Raw genomic sequence first — 20,249 nt, 5'->3', positions numbered from 1 at the left:
CTACTTTAAGTATTTCATTTAAGTGGACCCATACGGTATTTGTCTTTTTGTGCCTGGCTTTTTTCACTTAGCATAATGTCCTCAAGGTTAATCTATGTTGTAGCATGTCAGAATTTCCTTTTTAAGACTGAATAATATTCCATTGTATGTATAGACCATGGTTTATCATTCATCTGTCAATGGGCGCTTGGGTTGTTTCCCATGTTTTCGTGATTGTGAATAATGCTACCGTGAACATGAGCATACGAGTACCTCTTTGAGACTGTTTTCGATTTTTCTGGGTATATGCTCAGAATTTGAATTGGCTGGATCATATGGTAATTCTGTTTAAAATTTTTTTTTTTTTTTTTAGAGACAGGGTCTCACTCTGTCACCCAGGCCGGAGTTCAGTGGTTCTGTCGTGGCTTTCTTCTCCCTCAAACTACAGGGTTCAAGCAATCCTCCCACCTCAGCCTCCCCAGTAGCTAGGACTACAGGTGTGCACCACCATGCCTGGCTAATTTTAAAAGATATTTTATAGATACAGGGTCTCACTGTGTTGCTCAGGCTGGTCTTGAACTTGCAGGCTTAGGCAGTCCTCCTGCCTCGGCCTCCCACAGTGCCGGGATTACAGGTGTGAGCCATTGCATCTGTCCTGTTTTTAATTTTTCAAGGAACTGCTATACTGTTTTCCACAGTGTCTCGACCATTTTACAAACCTACCAGCAGTGCACAAGGGTTTCAATTTCTTCACATCCTCATAACACTTATTTTCTGCAGGGTGTTTTATTTTTTGTAGTAGCCATCCTAATGAGTATAAGGTGGTGTCATTGTAATTTTAATTTGCACTTTCCTAATGAATAGTGATCATCAAGGGCATTCTTAGATTGAAGAAAATTTTTGTCTTTTTTTAGCCGTAAGTGCATGGAAGTGAAGAGTACCTGATTAGTTTAGCTTGGGGCTACTGTCTTGATTTGTGCTGAAGCTGCAGCAGTTTTGCCCTCCATTGCCTTTTTACCTTCCTATCATTGCTTTTGCATCATTAGTACAGGTGTCAACACAATCAAAAAAGACAATGAATGTTTTGGTATGATTATCAAAGTAATTTTAACATTGCTCCTGGGTTCCCAGACCACTCTTCGAGAATTGCTGGATTACTAGTATGTGTTCTGCTATGTTTTGTTGTTTTGTTTTGTTTGAGATGCAGTCTCCTTCTGTCACCCAGGTTGGAGTGCAGTGGCACAATCTTGGTTCACTGCAACCTCTGCCTCCCAGGTTTAAGTGATTCTCTTGCCTCAGCCTCCCAAGTAGCTGGGATTATAGGCACCCACCACCACACCTGGCTATTTTTGTATTTTTAGTAGAGATGGGGTTTCACTGTGTTGGCCATGCTGGTCTCAAACTCCAGACCTCAAGTGATCCACTAGCTTCAGCCTTGTTGTATTTTCACACGTGATTCTTATCTGTTTCAATACCTGGAACTGTTAAAAATTAATGTTATTTAACTTACAATTGGCTAGGGAAGATTGGCTAAAAGTTCTGTAAACTGCTTTTTTACACCTTCCACAGGATTTAGTCATCTATATCTATATATCTATACATATAGATATATAGATATTTTTTCAGATGGAGTCTTGCTCTGTTGCCCAGGCTGGAGTGCAGTGGTGTGATCTCGGCTCACTGCAAGCTCTGCCTCCTGGGTTCACGCCATTCTCCTGCCTCAGCCTCCCGAGTAGCTGGGACTACAGGTGCCCGCCTGTAGGGACCAGCCCCACAGGGTCGGTGGGTCTCTCCCTGTGTGCGGCAACGAGAGAGTGTAGAAATAAAGACACGACAAAGAGATAAAAGGCAGCTGGGCCTGGGGGACCACTACCACCAATGCGCGGAGACCGCTAGTGGCCCCGAATGTCTGGCTGCGCTGTTATTTATTGTATACAATGCAAAAGGGGCAGGGTAAAGAATGTGAGTCTTCTCCAATGATAGGTAAGGTCACGTGGGTCACGTGTCCACTGGACAGGGGGCCCTTCCGTGCCTGGCAGCCGAGGCAGAGAGAGAGAGAAGACAAAGAGAAAGACAGCTTACGCCATTATTTCTGCATATCAGAGACTTTTAGTACTTTCACTAATTTACTACTGCTATCTATAAGGCAGAGCCAGGTGTACAGGATGGAACATGAAGGCGGACTAGGAGCGTGACTGCTGAAGCACAGCATCACAGGGAGAGACGGTTAGGCCTCCGGATAACTGCGGGAAAGCCTGACTGGTGTCAGGCCCTCCACAAGAGGTGGAGGAGCAGAGTCTTCTCTAAACTCCCCTGGGGAAAAGGAGACTCCCTTTCCCGGTCTGCTAAGCAGTGGGTGTTGTTCCTTGACACCTTTTGCTACCGCTAGACCACGGTCCACCTGGCAACAGGCATCTTCCCAGACGCTGGCATCACTGCTAAACCAAGGAGCCCTCTGGTGGCCCTGTCCCAGCATACCAGAAGGCTTGCACTCTTGTCTTCTGGTCGCACCTCACTATGTCCCCTCAGCTTCTATCTCTGTATGGCCTGGTTTTTCCTAGGTTATGATTATAGAGCGGGGATTATTATCATATTGGGATAAAGAGTAATTACTACCAATTAATGATTAATGATATTCATATATAATCATATCTAAAATCTATATCTGGTATGACTATTCTTGTTTTATATTTTATTATACTGGAACAGCTCGTGTCCTTGGTTTCTTGCCTTGGCGCCTGGGTGGCTTGCCGCCCACACCCGCCACCACGCCTGGCTAATTTTGTTGTAATTTTAATAGAGATGGGGTTTCACTGTGTTAGCCAGGATGGTCTCGATCTCCTGACCTCGTGATCCGCCCGCCTCGGCCTCCCAAAGTGCTGGGATTACAGGCGTGAGCCACCTGGCCCGGCCATCAATATTTAATCTACTTACCATGTTATAGCAGTGATTTCTGACTTACCTGCGTATTAAAATCATCTGGAGTGCTCTAAAACCACTGTATAGGTCCCAACTCTAGATTTCATTGGTTTGGGATGCTGCTTGGACTTTGGGATTTAGAAAGTTTCTCAGTTGACTCTAATATGCAGCCAAGGTTGAGGACCACTGCTTTATAGGGATTGAACAGTGTTTTGATTACCTGTTTACTCAAGTGTTTTCTACATGATTTAAATAGGATTTTAAAAAATGGTTTTGACACTGTTACTGGAATAAAAGGAAATTAGATTATGGTAACATGGTTTAAAAACTTGAGAAGTAGCAGTAAGTTCTATGTAAAAGTTTACTTGGCGAAATATACTAGTGATTTTTAAAAATGGGGTTGGTAATTCTGATTGGAATGTTAGGGCCTGCGATGGGTCACTTATTCTCAAAAGTATTTTTTTCCTAAACCACTTGATTTATAGTATTCTTTTGTATTTACACAAGTACTCACTGTATAGAATGCATTATATTAGTAATTGAGTAGAAGTAAGTATTTCTTAGAAAATGAATTTTAAAGTAATACAAGCACATCTTTTCAGGTGCTAATGTCTTTTTTTTCTTAGAATTAAAAGTTAAATATAAATATGTTCAAAGGATTTTTCTCTTTTTTTTAGAATTAAAGTTGGGAGAACTACTTCATGATAAGCTGTAAGTATTTATCCTTTGAAAATAGTGTAGTGTAATATTTCAGTCTGTTTTTTTTTCTCATGTGGAGTAATATTCCCTGAAGTTTGAGTAAATTTACATTTCAAAATTGTGAAAATAAAACTAATTATACATATATTTTTAACTGTGATGAGCTATTTTGGGGCAGCTGACCCTAGTTGCGATGTGAAATGGTTGTACCTAGGGAAGCTGTAACTTATGGTCCTTTCCTTGAGAGCAGATGTAATGAATGTGGAATTTCTTGAAGAAAATCTGTCAGTTGTATGTCATATGTGATAGGTTGGTTGATAACCAGAAATTGGGTGACTAAGTGCCTAGATAAAAGTAAATGAGAATCCCTGTGTCTTAGTCAGTTTAGTGTTGCTGTAGCTGAATACCTGAGACTGGGTAGTTTATAAAGAGGTTTATTTGGCACACAATTCTGATGACTGGAAGGTTCAAGACTGGGCAGCTGCATCTAGTGAGAGCTTTAGGCTGCTTCAACTCATGGTGGAAAGCAGAAGGGGAGCAGTGGGGAGTGGCATGTGGTGCAAGGAGATCACATGGCAGGGGAGGACGCCAGAGAGAGAAACCAAGGAAGTCAGAGTCTTTAAACAAACCACCCTCTTGGGTAGTATCGTTGACCCTTGAACAACTTGGGGATTGGGTTGCTGATCCACCCCCTCACAGTGAAAAATCCACGTATAACCTTTGACTCCCCCAAAAACTTAACTACTGGTAGCCTATCATCGACTGGAAGTCTTACCAATATCATAAACCATTGATTAACACATATTTTGTATGTCATATGTGCCATATACCGTATTCTTAGAATAAACTAGGGAAAAGAAAATGTTATGAAGAAAATCATAAGGAAGAGAAAATATACTTACTGTTCATTAAGTGGATCATCATAAAGGTTTTTATGTTTTTCATATTCATGTTGAGTAGGCTGAGGAAGGAAGAGGAAGTTAGTCTTGCAGTCTCTGGTGGCATAGGTGCAAGAAAACCTTTGTCTAGGTGGACTCCTGCAATCCAAACACATGTTGTGAAAGGGTCAACTGTAATTCATTCCTGGGAGAGCAAGAACTCACCTCCCTGGGAGGGCATTAATCTATTCATGGGGATTCTCCCTCATGCCCCAGACACTTCCCACTAGGCCTCACCTCCCAACACTGCCACATTGGGGATCAAGTTTTAACATGAATTTTGGTGGAGGCAAACCACATTCAAACCATAGCACCTTGGAAAAACAAAATAAATGGAAATACTTGTTCATGTTTATATGCCTGTATGTAGCCCCAGTTCCTATACTGCCATGGCCAGGCTCAATTTTCAAGGTTAGGAATGTGAAACTTTTAATTAGTAAGTAGACAAGATTAGACATTGTGGTTGCAGGGAAGGGGAAGTAGAATCTGAAATTCAGTTCTTCTCAGATTTGAGCGTGTGTCAGAATTGTCTGGAGGGCTTATTAAAGCATAGATTGCTGGGCCCTACCCCGAGAATTCTTTATTAGGTCTAGTGTGAGACCACAGACATCTTATATATTTCTTTTTTTCTTTCTTTCTTTTTTTTTTTTTTGAGAGGGAGTTTCGCTCTTGTTGCCCAGGCTGGAGTGCAATGGCGCAATCTCGGCTCACTGTAACCTCTGCCTCCTGGGTTCAAGCGATTCTCCTGCCTCAGCCTCCCAAGTAGCTGGGATTACAGACATGCACCACCACACCCAGCTAATTTTGTATTTTTAGTAGAGACGGGGTTTCTCCATGTTGGTCAGGCTGGTCTTGAACTCCCAACCTCAGGTGATCCACCCGCCTCGGCCTCCCAAAGTGCTGGGATTACAGGTATGAGCCACCATGCCTGGCAGAAGTCATTTTCTTCCTCACAGTGCATGTGAAATAATTTGAGTGGCAAGTACATGAAATAATTTTTGTGTCAATCAATTGACAATTAATTGAAATAGAAGTGTTAGCAAGTTGAGAAGACTAAATGCATAGAATACTTTAGTTATTAAAAGTAGTATAATTTTATACTGTTGTGAAAATATGAATAAGCTTACTGGCTCAAAAACAATTTGTGGGCTCAATTTTTTTATTTGCAGATTTGGTCTTTTTGAAGCCATGTCTGCTATTGAAATGATGGATCCCAAGATGGATGCTGGCATGATTGGAAACCAAGTTAATCGAAAAGTTCTCAATTTTGAACAAGCTATCAAGGTAGTCACCATTGTACTTTTTGCGTTTCCATTTATCTTTTGTTACTTCATGTTAAAACATTGTGCTTAATAATGAAATGAAACGTATTAAAGTCTATTTCCTTCAAAGCAGCTCAAGTATATAAACAAGAATTAGTTATAACCTTTATATGTTAAAGTCTGAAAATTGAGGTCTTCATTAAAATCTTGCTCTAAATTTGTGCATTTGTGTACTTTTAAAATTAATTTTTGAAAGCATTTGACTATATATTCAAAGGAAAATTGGCTTGGGGGTTAAATTTTGTGTATTAATATATTCATATATAAAAGTAAATTTACACAAGTAAAATAGTTGTAGTTAATTTAAAATTGCTTTAGAAATTCATTTATACTTGCCATAGAGCTTGATTTTACATATTTTATGAAGAAAGATTTACTAAGCAAATGGATATTGTAAACAAAATTTACAAATAGTATAGTTAACCAACTTAAGTGAAGCGTTTTAAAAAATCTTTAGTTTTCGTCTGGGCGTGGTGGCTCACGCCTGTAATCCCAGCACTTTGGGAGGCTGAGGTGGGCGGATCACGAGGTTAGGAGATCAAGACCATCTTGGCTAACACAGTGAAACCCCGTCTCTACTAAAAATACAAAAAATAGCGGGGCGTGGTGGCAGGCACCTGGAGTCCCAGCTACAGGCTGAGGCAGGAGAATGGCGTGAACCCGGGAGGCGGAGCTTGAAGTGAGCTGAGATTGCGCCACCTGCACTCCAGCCTGGGCGACAAAGTGAAACTGTGTCAAAAAAAAGAAAAGAAAATCTTTAGTTTTCTGTCTAAGTAGTTTTGGGTCATTAAAATGATTTAATACTTAAAGCTGGTTTGAACTGTGCTTTTAAAATACTTGTTGATTTGGCTTTTCGTTTTATATAAAGGCCTTTATTTTTTCTTATTGAAGACCTAAGATATATTGTTTTTACAATTATTATTTGTCAATTAAAAATAAAATTTATATATCATTTTTAAGAATACAGAGTTAATTTGGTGTGATAGTTTTATAAGATGATAAGATAGCATTTTGTTAGAATTGCTGTTTTTAAACATTGAATGTTAGAAATCCAAAGTGCTACTATACATAGTAACCATAAATTTAAAAAAATTTCTGCTTATATATCACATTCTTCCTCCTTTTTAGGATGGCACTATTAAAATTAAAGATCTCACCTTGCCTGAACTGATAGGGATTATGGATACATGTTTTTGCTGTTTGGTAAGAATGGAAATAAGACTATTGGTTAATTTTAAAACTGTGATTTACCTGAATCTTGTGATTTAAAAGCCTATACACTAATGTTGAGTATGAAATAAATGTAATACTTGGCCTAGTAAAGATGTACATGAGATTAGCAGGCCCGGTAATAGCATTTCGTCTTGTTATCTACTTGATTTTACATTCTAATTTTCCGGGTGAAGGAATATTTTCTTTTCAATGAAGATGATATTATAGCCGTTGTTCATAATACCCTTTTCATTCTCGAGTTACTGAAGTGATAAGTCTGTAATTGGAAGTTTTCATAAATAAGCATGAAATTGAAACAAAAGAGAGCTATTATACAATGGCTTTGGAGAGATTTTTTTCTAATCTAGGATAAATTGTAGTAAACTGGCCATCTCCTGTGAAGAAAATTTTTTAGTGATTTGTATATGCTGAATTATGTCTTCCCTAGAAAGTATTGTTTGTGGAGAAATTCTCATTTGTACTGCTTCCCCCCCGCCCCGCTTTCTGACCATCCCTTTCTTTTTAAATTGACATTAAATCATTGTCCTTAGAAATATGTAAAATTTATTCATTTGTTCATTCAGCATTTATTTATTGATTGCCAGTGTGTCTACTTGTATTAGGTGTTTTATATGTATAGTTTTCACTTAGGTTTTACATGAGCTTTATTAGGTATCTGTATTATCTTATTGCCTGTGGTTACATTGCTTGGGAGGGGCCTAGCCAGAATCTTAATCCTGATCCTTCATCTTCCAAAGCTGTCTCTTTACCCCCTCAAAGATTTCTTTATTACCTTTTAGCAGTTTACAGTCCTAGCGGGTGGAGTAAAGAAAGGAGTCAAAGGATTGCTGGGAACAGACATGTGAATAAACAATTCTGACAACATGTAAATGCTTTTATCATGGTGCTGTGGGAACAGAGAGGAGGAGTTAATTATGTCTGAGAGAGTAAGAAAGACTAGAAAGGAAGTAATACTGGTGTGAGGTACTAAAGAATGGTAGGCGTATGACAGGAAGATTCATGGTTTAGTAGGCAAAGAGGGTATATTGCATGGGCATGGCAATGTGAAAATGTTCATTTTGGAAAATCATAAATAGCTGCTTAAGGCTGAAGTCTGGCAGGGAGCCAAGTAGGAGGAGTGTGGGATTAATGGAGAGTGGTGGAGAAGGAGGAAAGGGTAAACAGAGGGAGGATTTTTGCCAAAGTTGAGGAACTGTTCTGTGAGACTCTTGGGACTGTATTTAAAAATTTGGACTTTAAAAGGCAGATGGTTTTTAGTCTGGAAAGTCTGTCTTCTGCACACTAGTTAATACCAAATACACACCTTAATTACAGAGTTTTCCACAAACATTTGTCAGTTTGCAATGCAGTAGCATATGTCTTACTCTGCTGCAGAATTCTTGGTTTTAAGGTAAAAATAACTATAAACTTGGGCAAATGATTTAAACTCTTACTCTGTTTCTTTACATGTAAAAGAAGAAAAATAAAACCTTTCTCAAAGTGCTAGGAAAAAATGAGATAAGTTATTTGAAAATAACCTAGTATAATATTTGGGACACAGTACTTACCCAATTTTGCCTATTGTTGGTATTCCCAAACTCTAGTACATGGTGCCAGACATATAATGGTCACTCAGTACAATAGTATAAAACGATTATCTTAGTGTTTTAGAAAGATCTCTAGTTGGGGGTATTAAATTAGAGATGGGAGGCAGGAAAACCTATCTAGTTTCTTGCTGTAATCTAGGTGAGATACAGTGTTGGCTGGGTTGTGGTGGTAAGGATTATAAAGTTCAATGAGTGTCTAAGGATCTGGTTAGTTCTATAATTGTGAATTTTCCAGTTTATGGATTTTTAGTGACTACATTGTGGAGTTGATTTCTTTTGGATGCTACATAAAGAGGCAATCTTAATTTCATTAATCTCTAATATGTTGCAAACTGATTTATGTGCGACAGTGATTCCCATAGACACTTGAAAAATGTTAGTCAATGAAAGTGAATTCTAACGGGTCTTTTTTTTTTTTAAGTCTTGTGATCTTATTTGGGTCTATGATGCTCTGGCCTTTGACTCTAGGATCAATTTAGACTTTGCAGACTCAGTTTATCACCTTAAATATATACTTTTTTGTTTCTTTATAGATAACATGGTTAGAAGGCCATTCGTTGGCACAGACAGTATTTACGTGCCTTTACATTCATAATCCAGACTTTATAGAAGATCCTGCTATGAAGGCTTTTGCTCTGGGAATCTTGAAAATCTGTGACATTGCAAGGGAAAAAGTAAATAAAGCTGCTGTTTTTGAAGAGGTAAGATTTTGTAATGTAAGAATTCCTTGGCCAGGTGAGGTGGCTCACGCCTGTAATCTCAGCAATTTGGGAGGCCAAGGTGGGCAGATCACCTGAGGTCAGGAGTTTGAGACCAGCCTGGCCAACATGGTGAAACCCTGTCTCTACTAAAAATACAAAGAATAGCCAGGAGTGGTGGCATGCACCTGTAATCCCAGCTACTTGGGAGGCTGAGGCATGAGAGTTGCTTGAACCCAGGAGGCAGAGGTTGCAGTGAGCTGAGATTGTGCCACTGCACTCCAGCCTGGGCAACAGAGCGAGACTCTGTCTCAAAAAAAAAAGAAAAAAAAAATTTCTGAAGTTTATTGACTACCTTATTCACTGTGATGTATTTAAATGATTTTGTGATACGTACTTTCGTCTACGTGTATATTTAAAAACAGTTTTTAAAAGTAATGCTGTTGCTATTTACGGATATATTGGGTAAAGTAATTCGGTTCTTTCCAAGAAAGGGCTTTCATCTTAGCATATGTTCTTTCTGTAGTACCATTCATTGAGTATCCGTACGTGCAGAGTACTGTTTTTGGATGTTGTGGGGATTCCCAGAGAAAAATGAAAGAGACAGCCCTTTTCCTCAAGTCCCTTAGAAGTTATAATACAAAAAGGGAGCTAAGGAGAACAAAGATACAAATATTTTAGGGTATAGACATTTTCCTTTAGTTTGTCCTAAGTACCTCACCTGAGGAAGTATTGTGAGTTTTAGAGACAGAAAGATTTTTTCCCCTTTAGTATAAAAAATAAGCTTTCAGATGCTGATAATTTTCAGGGAATTGCATCTCAACCTAGGACTACAAAAAAAAAAAAAGAATTGTAAGAGAAAATGTGATAGCATTTGAAATTATTGATAACTATTTTTGTTAAATTCTTCTGTTGAAACTGATGTTTCTTTTTAGTGCTGTTACTGGTCCAGAATAAATTTCTTAGGATCCAACAGTGGTCAGTGTATAGTATGTAAAACTTTTCTCAATTTATACTCTGTATGTGAGAATAATTAAATATATACCCAATATGTTTGTCCATATTTGAAGGTGTGGCTTTTTTTTTTTTTTTTTTTGAGAGGGGGTTTCAGTCCTAATGCCCAGGTTGGAGTACAGTGGGGCAGTTTCGGCTGACTGCAACCTCCATCTCCTGGGTTCAAGCTATTCTTGTGCCTCAGCCTCCTCAGTAGCTGGGATTACAGGCATGCACCACCACGCCTGGCTAATTTTGTATTTTAGTAGAGACCCGGTTTCACTGTGTTGGCCAGGCTGATCTCGAACTCCTGAGCTCAGGGGATCCACCTGCCTCAGCCTCCCAAAGTTCTGAAATTACAGGCATGAACCACTGTTCCTGGCTGTATGGCTTTGTGAGTTGTTTGAAATAGTGTCTACTTTTTATAGTCAATGGTTATTTACATATTTGTATTGATATGAGTATCATTATGGAAAATGTTATTCATTTGGATGGAATTTTAAAAAGATGAGTTTGAGTTAGAGAAATACAGATTATTTTAAATACTAGTATTTTCAAAGTACAACTAAAAGGACATCAAAATCAGTGGGGCATAGAGAGGATTCCTTGAACAACAGTGTGTGATCAATTGATTAGCACACTTGAAAGTTACTTTGTCATCATTTCATATCAAAATTTCAGATAGCTGAAATGTGTTAAGTATAAAAAATTACTTAAAAATCAAGAGAAGATAGTTCACAGAAAATAAAATGGCCTTTAAATGTAAGGTGCTTAACCTAATTTTAATGCAAAATAAAACTGAAATGTCATGTTTTTACCCATTGTTGGCAAAGATTAGAAATTTTTTTTTTTTATTTTTTTATTTTGTTCTGAGTTTATTTATTTTTGTATTTCAATCGCTTTTGGAGAACAGGTTGTGTTTGTTTACATGAATAAGTTCTTTAGTGGTGATTTCTGAGATTTTGGTGTACCCATCACCCGAGCATTGTACACTGTACCCAATGTGTAGTCTGTTATCCCTTACCATCCCCCACCCTTTCCCCTGAGTCCCCAAGTCCAATGTATCATCATTCTTATGCCTTTGCATCCTCATACTTATCTCCCACATATGAGTGAGAACATGCAACGTTTGGTTTTTCCTTCTTGAGTTACTTTACTTAGAACAATAGTCCCCAATTCCATCCAGGCTGCTGCGAATGCCATTATTTGGTTCCTTTTTATGCCTGAATAGTATTCCATGGTATATATATGCCACATTTTCTTTATCCACTCGTTGATTGATGGGCATTTTGACTGGTGCCATATTTTTGCAATTGTAAATTGTGCTGCTATAAACATGCATGTGCAAGTTTCTTTTTTGTATAATGACTTATTTTCCTCTGGGTAGATACCTGGTAATGGGATTGCTGGATCAAACAGTAGATCTCCTTTTAGTTCTTTAAGGAATCTCCCTATTGTTTTCCATAGTCGTTGTACTAGTTTACATTCCCACAAACAGTGTAAAAGTGTTCCCTTTTCATTGCATCCATGCCAACATCTATTTTTTTTAATTTTTTTATTATGGCCATTCTTGCAGGAGTAAGGTGGTATCGCATTGTGGTTTTGATTTGTATTTCCCTGATAATTAGTGATGTTGAGCATTTTTCCATATGTTTGTTGGCCATTTGTATATCTTCTTTTGAGAATTGTCTATTCATGTCCTTTTTTAAATGGGATTGTTTGTTGTTTTTTTTTTCTTGCTGATTTGTTTGAGTTCTTTGTAGATTCTGGATATTAGTCCTTTGTCAGATGCATAATTTACGAAAATTTTCTCCCACTCTGTGGGTTGTCTGTTTACTCTGCTGATTATCTCTTTTGCTGTGCTGAAGCTTTTTCGTTTAATTAGGTCCCATCTCTTTATCTTTCTTTTGTTGCATTTGCTTTTGGGTTCTTGCTCATGAAGTCTTTGCCTAAGCCAATGTCTGGAAGGTTTTTCTGATGTTATCTTCCAGAATCTTTATGGTTTTAGGTCTTAGATTTAAGTCTTGATCCATCTTGAGTTGATTTTTGTATAAGATGAGAGATGAAGATCCAGTTTCATTCTTCTATATGTGGGTTGCCAATTATTCCAGCAACATTCGTTGAATAGGATGTGCTTTCCCCACTTTGTGTTTTTGTTTGCTTTATGAAAGATCAGTTGGCTGTATTTGGCTTTCTTTCTCGGTTTTCTATTCTGTTCCATTGGACTATGTGCCTATTTTTATACCAGTACCATGCTACTTTGGTGACGATGGCCTTATAGTATAGTTTGGAGTCGGATAATGTGATGCCTCCAGTTTGTTCTTTTTGCTTCGTCTTGCTTCGGCTATGTGGGTTTTGGCTCCATATGAATTTTAAGATTGTTTTTTCTAGCTCTGTGAAGGATAATGGTGGTATTTTGATGGGAATTGCATTGAATCTGTAAATTGTTTTTGGTGGTTTGCTCATTTTCACAATATTGCTCGTACCCATCCATGAGCAAGGGATGTGTTTTGTGTGTGTGTGTGTCGCTTATGATTTCTTTCAGCAGTGTTTTGTAGTTTTCCTTGTAGAGGTCTTTCACATCCTTGGTTAGGTATATTCCTAAGTATTTAATTTTTTTGCAGGTGTTGTAAAGGGAACTGAGTTCTTGATTTGATTCTCAGCTTGGTCATTGTTGGTGTACAGTAGAGCTACTGATTTGTGTACATTAATTTTGTATCCTGAAACCCTGCTGAATTCATTTACCAGTTCTAGGAGCTTTTTGGATGAATCTTTAGGGATTTCTAGATATACGATCATATCATCAAAAACAGTGACAATGTGACTTCCTCTTTACTGATTTGGGTGCTCTTTATTTCTCTCTCTTGTCTGATTGCTCTGGCTAGGACTTCCAGTACTATGTCGAGTACAAGTGGTGAAAGTGAGCATCCTTGTCTTGTTCCAGTTCTCACTGGGAATGCTTTCAACTTTTCCCTGTTCAATATAATGTTGACTGTCAGTTTGTCGTAGATGGCTTTTATTACCTTAAGGTATGTCCCTTCTATGCCAATTTTGCTGACGATTTTGATGCTGGTTTTGTCAAATGCTTTTTCTGCATCTATTGAGATGACCATGTGATTTTTGTTTTTAGTTTTGTTTGTGTGGTGTATCATATTTATTGATTTATGTATGTTAAACCATCCCTGCATCCCTGGTATGAAAACTACTTGATCATGGTGGATTATCGTTTTAATGTCCTGTTAGATTGAAGTAGCTAGTATTTTGTTGAAGATATTTGCATCTGTGTTCATCAGGGATATCAGCCCGTAGTTTTCGTTTTTTGTTATGTCCTTCCCTGGTTTTGGTATTCAGGTGATACTGGCTTCATAGAATGATTTAGGGAGGATTCTCTCTATCTTTTGGAATAGTGTCAGTAGGATTGTTACCATTTCTTCTTTGAATATCTGATAGAATTAAGTTATGAATCCATCTGTTCCTGGACTTTTTTTTTTTGCTGCTTATTTTTCTATTACGATTTCAATCTCATTGCTTGTTATTGGTCTGTTCAGAGATTCTATGTCTTCCTGGTTTAATCTTGAAGGATTGTATATTTCCACAAATTTATCCATCCATCTCCTCTTGGTTTTCTAGTTTATGCATGTAAAGGTGTTTATAGCGGCCTCAATAATCCTTTGTATTTCTGTGTTTTCAGTTGTAATATCTCCCATTTCATTTCCAGTTGAGCTTATTTGGATCTTCTCTCTTCTTTTCTTGGTTAATCTCACTATGGTCTATCAATTTTATTTGTCTTTCCAAAGAGCCAGCTTTTTGTTTCATTAATCTTTTGTACTTTTGTTTGTTTGTTTTAATTTCATTTAGTTCTGCTCCGATCTTGGTTATTTCTTTTCTTCTGCTGGGTTTGGGTTTAGATCGTTCTTGTTTCTCCAGCTCCATGAGGTGTGACCTTAGATTGTCTATTTGTACTCTTTCGGACTTTTTGATATAGGCATTTAACGCTATGACCTTTCCTCTTAGCACTGCTTTTGCTGTATCTTAGAGGTTTTGATAGGTTGTGTCACCGTTATTGTTCAGTTCAAAGAATTTTTAAATTTCCATCTTGATTTCATTGTTGACCCAATGGTCATTCAGGAGCAGGTTCTTGAATTTTCATGTTATTGCATGGTTTTGAGGGTTCCTTTTGGAGTTGATTTCCAATTTTATTCCACTATGGTCTGAGAGAGTACTTGATGTAATTTCAATTTTCTTAAATTTACCAAGACTTATTTTGTGGCCTATCATATGGTCTATCTTGGAGAATGTTCTATGTAATGATGAATAGAATGTATATTCTGCAGTTGTTGAGTAGAATGTTCTGTAAAAATCTGTTAATTCTGTTTGTTGTAGGGTATACTTTAAGTCTATTGTTTCTTTTTTGACTTTCTGTCTTAATGACCTGTCTAGGGCTGTCAATGGAGTATTAAATTCCCCCACTATTATTGTGTTGCCATCCATCTCGTTTCTTAGGTCTAGTAGTAACTGTTTTATAAATTTGGAAGCGCCAGTGTTAGGTGCGTTCATATTTAGAATTGTGATATTTTCCTGTTGGACTAGTCCTTTTATCATTGTATAGTGTTCCTCCTGGTCTTTTTTAACTGTTATTGCTTTAAAGTTTGTTTTGTCCAATGTAAGAATAGCTATTCCTGCTCGCTTTTGGTGTCCATTTGCATGGAATATCTTTTTCTACCCCTTTACCTTAAGTTTATGTGAGTCCCTATGTGTTAGGTGAATCTCTCGAAGACAGCAGAAACTTGGTGAATTATTATACATTCTGCCATTCTGTATCAGTTAAGTGGAGCATTTAGGCCATTTATATTCAATGTTAGTATTGAGATGTGAGGTACTATTCTATTCATTGTGTTATTTGTTGTTTGAATACTTTAGGTTATTTTTCATTGTGTTATTGTTATATAGGTCCTGTGAGATTTATTCTTTAAGGAGGTTCTATTTTGGTGTATTTTGAGGATCTGTTTCAAGATTTTAGTTCCATTTAGCAGTTTAGAAATTTTTTATAACAAGATTGATGAGGATGGGAAAACAGGCACTCAAATACTCTATGTATGTGTGTGTGTCAATGAATATGAGCGGTCATTATTTCCCACTTCTTAGTCTTTTTTTTTTAGAACTTTTTATTGGGGAATAATTTCAGATTAACAGCAATTATGGGAACCAGCACAAAGAACATATAATTCGTGTGCAGATTCAGCTACAATTAACATACTGTCCCATTTGCTTTTTTCACTTATGCGCATGCTCCTGCTCATGCTCTCTCTCATGTATATATGTATGTATGTCTTTTCCTGACCTGTTAGTAAGTTGTGCCCGTTAAAGCCTTCTTCCCTGTGACACTTTAGTGTGTTTCTTTGAAGAAAAAGGGCACTGTCCTGCAGAACCACAACACAATTATCAACTTCAACAAATCTGTAATAATGCACTATTCAGATTCCATTTTTGTTAATTGACCCAATCCTTAGTGTTTTTTCCCAACAGTACAGGATCCAGTTTAGAATTATGTCCTGCATTTAATTGCATAGCTCTATAGTATTCTTTAAGTCACATCAGATCCTCAGCTTTTCTTTGTTTCCGGTGACATTGATATTTTTGTGAACACAATCTTATCCTGCTTTTCATTTCTTAATAGGCTGTGCCTCACTTGGGTTTATCTGTTCTTTCCTTATGATTAGATTTAGATTGTGCAGTCTTGGCTGGAATATAACGTAAGTGATGTGTGTTTTTCAGGGTGTCACAACTGGAGGTACACAGTCTGTCTGTCCTTCAATGGCGATACTATTTTGATCAATCCATGAAGATTTTGTCTTATCACCATATGGTTACTGTTTTTTTCCCTTTGTATTTAAGCAATCTTGGGATACACTTTAAGACCATAAAAATATCCTACTGACTGAAGTCTTTCCCCTTAGATCGAATATCCATTGATGGTGCTTGCCTGGACTAATGTTTACTGTGATGGTTGCAAAATTTGTATTTTTTTAATTCTGGTTCATTTTCCACATTGATGAGTCAGCACTTGACATCCTACTCTAAGCAAGGCTCATACTTTTTTGATGGGAGTGTAAACTCTTAACAATTTTTAAAAAGAGCAATATGGTGATATCTATCATAATCTAAAATACACATCTTGACTCAGCAGTTTCACTTCTAGCACTCTATCCTACAAATATATTTGTGTTTGTACACAAAGACCTGTGTACAAGGATATTGCTTACAGAATTGTTTGTAGTAATTAGTTTGGAAACCACCTCAGTATCCATCAGTAGGAGACTAATTAAAAGATGTTACATTCATACAATCAAGTGCTTTGCTGCTGGCCAGGCATGGTGGCTCATGCCTATTAATCCCAGCACTTTGGAAGGATGAGGTGGGCAGAGGGCTTGAGCCCAGGAGTTCGAGGCCAGCCTAGGCAACATAGCGAGACCCTGTCTCTACAGAAAATACAAAAATTAGCTGGGTGTATGCTGTGTGCTTGTAGTCTCAGCTACTAGAGAGGCTGAGGTTGGAGGATCACCTGAGCCTGGGGAGGTCAAGGCTGCAGTGAGCTGTGATTGTGCCATTTTACTCCAGTTTGTGTGCAGAGTGAGACCCTGTCTCAAAAAAAGGGTATTTTACTGCCTTTAAAATAGAGGTCAATTAAAAAAAAAATGGAAAAAAAAGGAGATTGATTTATATGTAGAGATAAGATTAGATTTCTAAAGTGAGAAAAGTCAGGTGTAGTAAAGCATGTGTATAGCTTGCTACCACTTTTTTTTAAAAAGGGAGGTAGCTAAATCTTCATACATAAGAGGATAACAGATTTTGAGGGCTGGGGTATACACTTGTTTGCGCTGTTGGGATTTTTAGGGTGTGTCTGCATTATTTTGTTTTTAAATAAACTTAAGTTTTTTAGTAACAGAAGAAATTGTAATTGAATTTTATTTCTAGAGGGTTCCACTTTGTTACCCAGGCTGGAGTGCAGTGACATGAGCGTAGCTCGCTGGTAGCCTCGAACTCCTATGCTCCAGCGATACTTTGCCTCAGCCTCCCAAGTAGCTAAGACTACAGATGTGTTCCACCACACGTGACTAATTTTTAAATTTTTTGTAAAGACTGGGTTTTGCTTTGTTGGCCAGGCTGGTCTCAAACTCCGGTGCTCAAGTGATCTTTCCACCCCAGCCTCCCAAAGTGCTGGAATTATAGCTGTGAGCCACCACACCTGGCCTGTAATTGAACATCCATTTATATTCTGGATGAAGGTCTTACTAGGAAATGGGAGAAATCTTAAAGGAGGAGACTAATAGGACAAGAGTGATAGAAAAACTTTTAGGAAAAATAAAGTTACAAAGATAAGACAATTTTTATGAATTATGATCGTGTTCAAATAAAGTACAACACTCAGGCCCAAATGAATAAATGGGCAATAAAATAAGTTGCTTATTTTATGAAGGAAGGTTATCGAATGTCTATAACACCTTTAAAATTTAGCTTCACTATAATCCAGGAAATACAAATGAAAATGAGTAGTTTGATTTTTTTCTTTTTTTTTTTTTTTTTTTTTTTTTTAACCTCACCCACCTCTTGATCTCAGATTTCGCGGCTCCTAGAACTGATTGATTTTCATGAATATAATTTTAAAAATGAAAATGTTCAATGTTGGAAGGAATGCAGTAAGTTGACACTTCTGTTTTTACTGGTAGACATTAGCACAGCTGTCTTGGCAAACAGTTTAATAATGTGTATATCAAGAATCTTAAAAATACTGATATCATTTAAACTAGTTATTTCACCTCTATAACTCAGCCTTAAAGAAATAATTAGGCCAGGCACTGTGGCTCACGCCTGTAATCCCAGCACTTTGGGAGGCCAAGATGGGTGGATCACCTGAGGTCAGGAGTTCAAGACCAGCCTGGCCAACATGGCGAAACCCCGTCTCTACTGAAAATACAAAAATTAGCTAGGCATAGTGGCACATGCCTGTAGTCATACCTACTTGGGAGGCTGAGGTGGGAGAATCGCTTGAACCCAGGAGGCTGAGGTGGGAGAATGGCTTGAACCCAGGAGGCGGAGCCTGCAGTGAGCCAAGGATTGCACCACTGCACTTCAGCCTGGGTGACAGAGTGAGACTCCATCTCAACAACAATAACAAAAAAGGGAAGTAATTAGAAATGTGGGCATTTTATGCCCAAATACATTAACCAGAATTTTCAGTAGTGAACAATTGACACCAACCAGAATGCCACCATTAGGGTTATGGTTGAAATAAATTATGGATAATTGATTACACATAATTTATTATGTATATTGAGTATGTAGTTATTAACACGATGAAAGAGTGCTTAATAACATGGAGAAATGCATATGTCAAAAGGTTAAAAAAGCAGCATTGTAGCCAACTGTGTAAAAACAACTGGAAAGAGAAAACAAGAAGTTTGCTTCTGGGCCAGAAGATTCTGTTTTCTTTGTTTTGCTAAATATTTCAGGTTTTCCAGATAAGTTTGTCTTAGTCTTATAATTAGAAAAAAATACGAATCTAGTAAAAAGTCCTCAAGAGACCTAGTGATGAATGATTTGGCCGGGCACGGTGGCTCACGCTTGTAATTCCAGCACTTTGAGAGGCCTGAGGTGGGCAGATCATGAGGTCAGGAGATCGAGACCATCCTGGCTAACACAGTGAAACCCCATCTCTACTAAAAATACAAAAAATTAGCCAGGCGTGGTGGTGGGTGCCTTTAGTCCCAGCTTCTCGGGAGGCTGAGGCAGGAGAATGGCGTAACCCGGGAGGCAGAGCTTGCGATGAGCCAAGATCGTGCCACTGCACTCCAGCCTGGGTGACAGAGTGAGACTCCGTCTCAAAAAAAAAAAAAAAAGATTTATAATGAGCAAATTATTTATTTAAATTGGATGTTTCTGGAGTTCCTAGCTGCTGGTATATTTTGTTCTCAGGCGTGTCTCCTGATCTGGAGACATTTTCTGATTTCTTAACATCTTGCTCACATGCCCAAAATAGGAACCCTATCAAACCACTTTTCCTTTGGCATTCTGTATCTTGCAATATCGTACGGCCAGTGTTATCTTTGATTACCTCTTTCCTCTTACCCCTTACATTCAGATTATTTTGCTTTGGCTTGCAGATGCCTTGAATCGGGGCACTGTTTTTTCTCTCATCCTTTCTGCTTTAGTTCGTCAACTTTAGGTTTGGCGTCCATGGAGTTTCTGAACTCTTCTCTCTGGTCCAGTATTTTCTTTCTAGTTCATTCTCCATGTGACCACCAGTTATCTTCCTAAAAATAGGTATCCTCATATTTCTTATGTGAAAATTTAAGTGGGGTGTGTGTGTATGTACATTTTAATAAAAGTACTAATACTTGTATGTAGTTTAGAAAGTTAAATAGCCCACTTATGAGGAAAAATAGTTCTCTGCTCTTTTTTTTTAACTGTTCCATATTATTTCCATGTATCTGGATATAATCTAATATTCTAACTTCTGGATTTAAGGATTTACTAACTTTAGCTTTGATATGTTAGATTAGATCAAATTAAATATCGTATATTTCCTTTGCCCTTGCCCCAACTAGTAATCTAAAAGCTGGTTAAATCATTATGGAGCATCAATGTTGTTGTGATTGTATAAATATTAATGAGAGGCGAAACAAAGTAGTATATGCTTATATTTCCCTTCTCATACAAAATTTTGTTTTTCTTATATGTGATAATTGTCTCTCTTTTTGATTTGCTTAGTTTTCTATGTACTTCTCCCCAGTTCTTTTGCCCTCTATTGTGAAACCTATCAGATAATCTGTCAGTTGTATATATTTTTTTGAAAATGCTCCTCTTGAAGTCCTCTTGTTCTCC

General features: G+C 37.7%; 1 protein-coding gene across 6 annotated transcripts in view; it reads left to right on the top strand.

Annotated features, from left to right (window-relative positions):
- NAA35 (N(alpha)-acetyltransferase 35, NatC auxiliary subunit) overlaps positions 1-20,249 on the top strand; it is a 116,300-nt gene that overhangs the window by 12,619 nt on the left and 83,432 nt on the right. For all 6 annotated transcript variants that reach the window (XR_004029302.1, XM_030809289.1, XM_030809292.1 and 3 more), the window contains exons 3-6: positions 3,576-3,609; positions 5,705-5,819; positions 6,986-7,060; positions 9,210-9,377. Coding sequence is in view for 5 of the 6 variants with exons in the window: in XM_030809289.1 (XP_030665149.1) it covers positions 3,576-3,609; positions 5,705-5,819; positions 6,986-7,060; positions 9,210-9,377 (392 nt within the window). In the remaining variant the exon portion in view is untranslated. The remainder of the gene's footprint in view (positions 1-3,575; positions 3,610-5,704; positions 5,820-6,985; positions 7,061-9,209; positions 9,378-20,249) is intronic.

This window comes from Nomascus leucogenys, chromosome 1a (genome assembly GCF_006542625.1).
Source record: "Nomascus leucogenys isolate Asia chromosome 1a, Asia_NLE_v1, whole genome shotgun sequence".
NCBI classification, from domain to species: domain Eukaryota; kingdom Metazoa; phylum Chordata; class Mammalia; order Primates; family Hylobatidae; genus Nomascus; species Nomascus leucogenys.
This window is presented reverse-complemented; position numbering and strand designations above follow the sequence as displayed.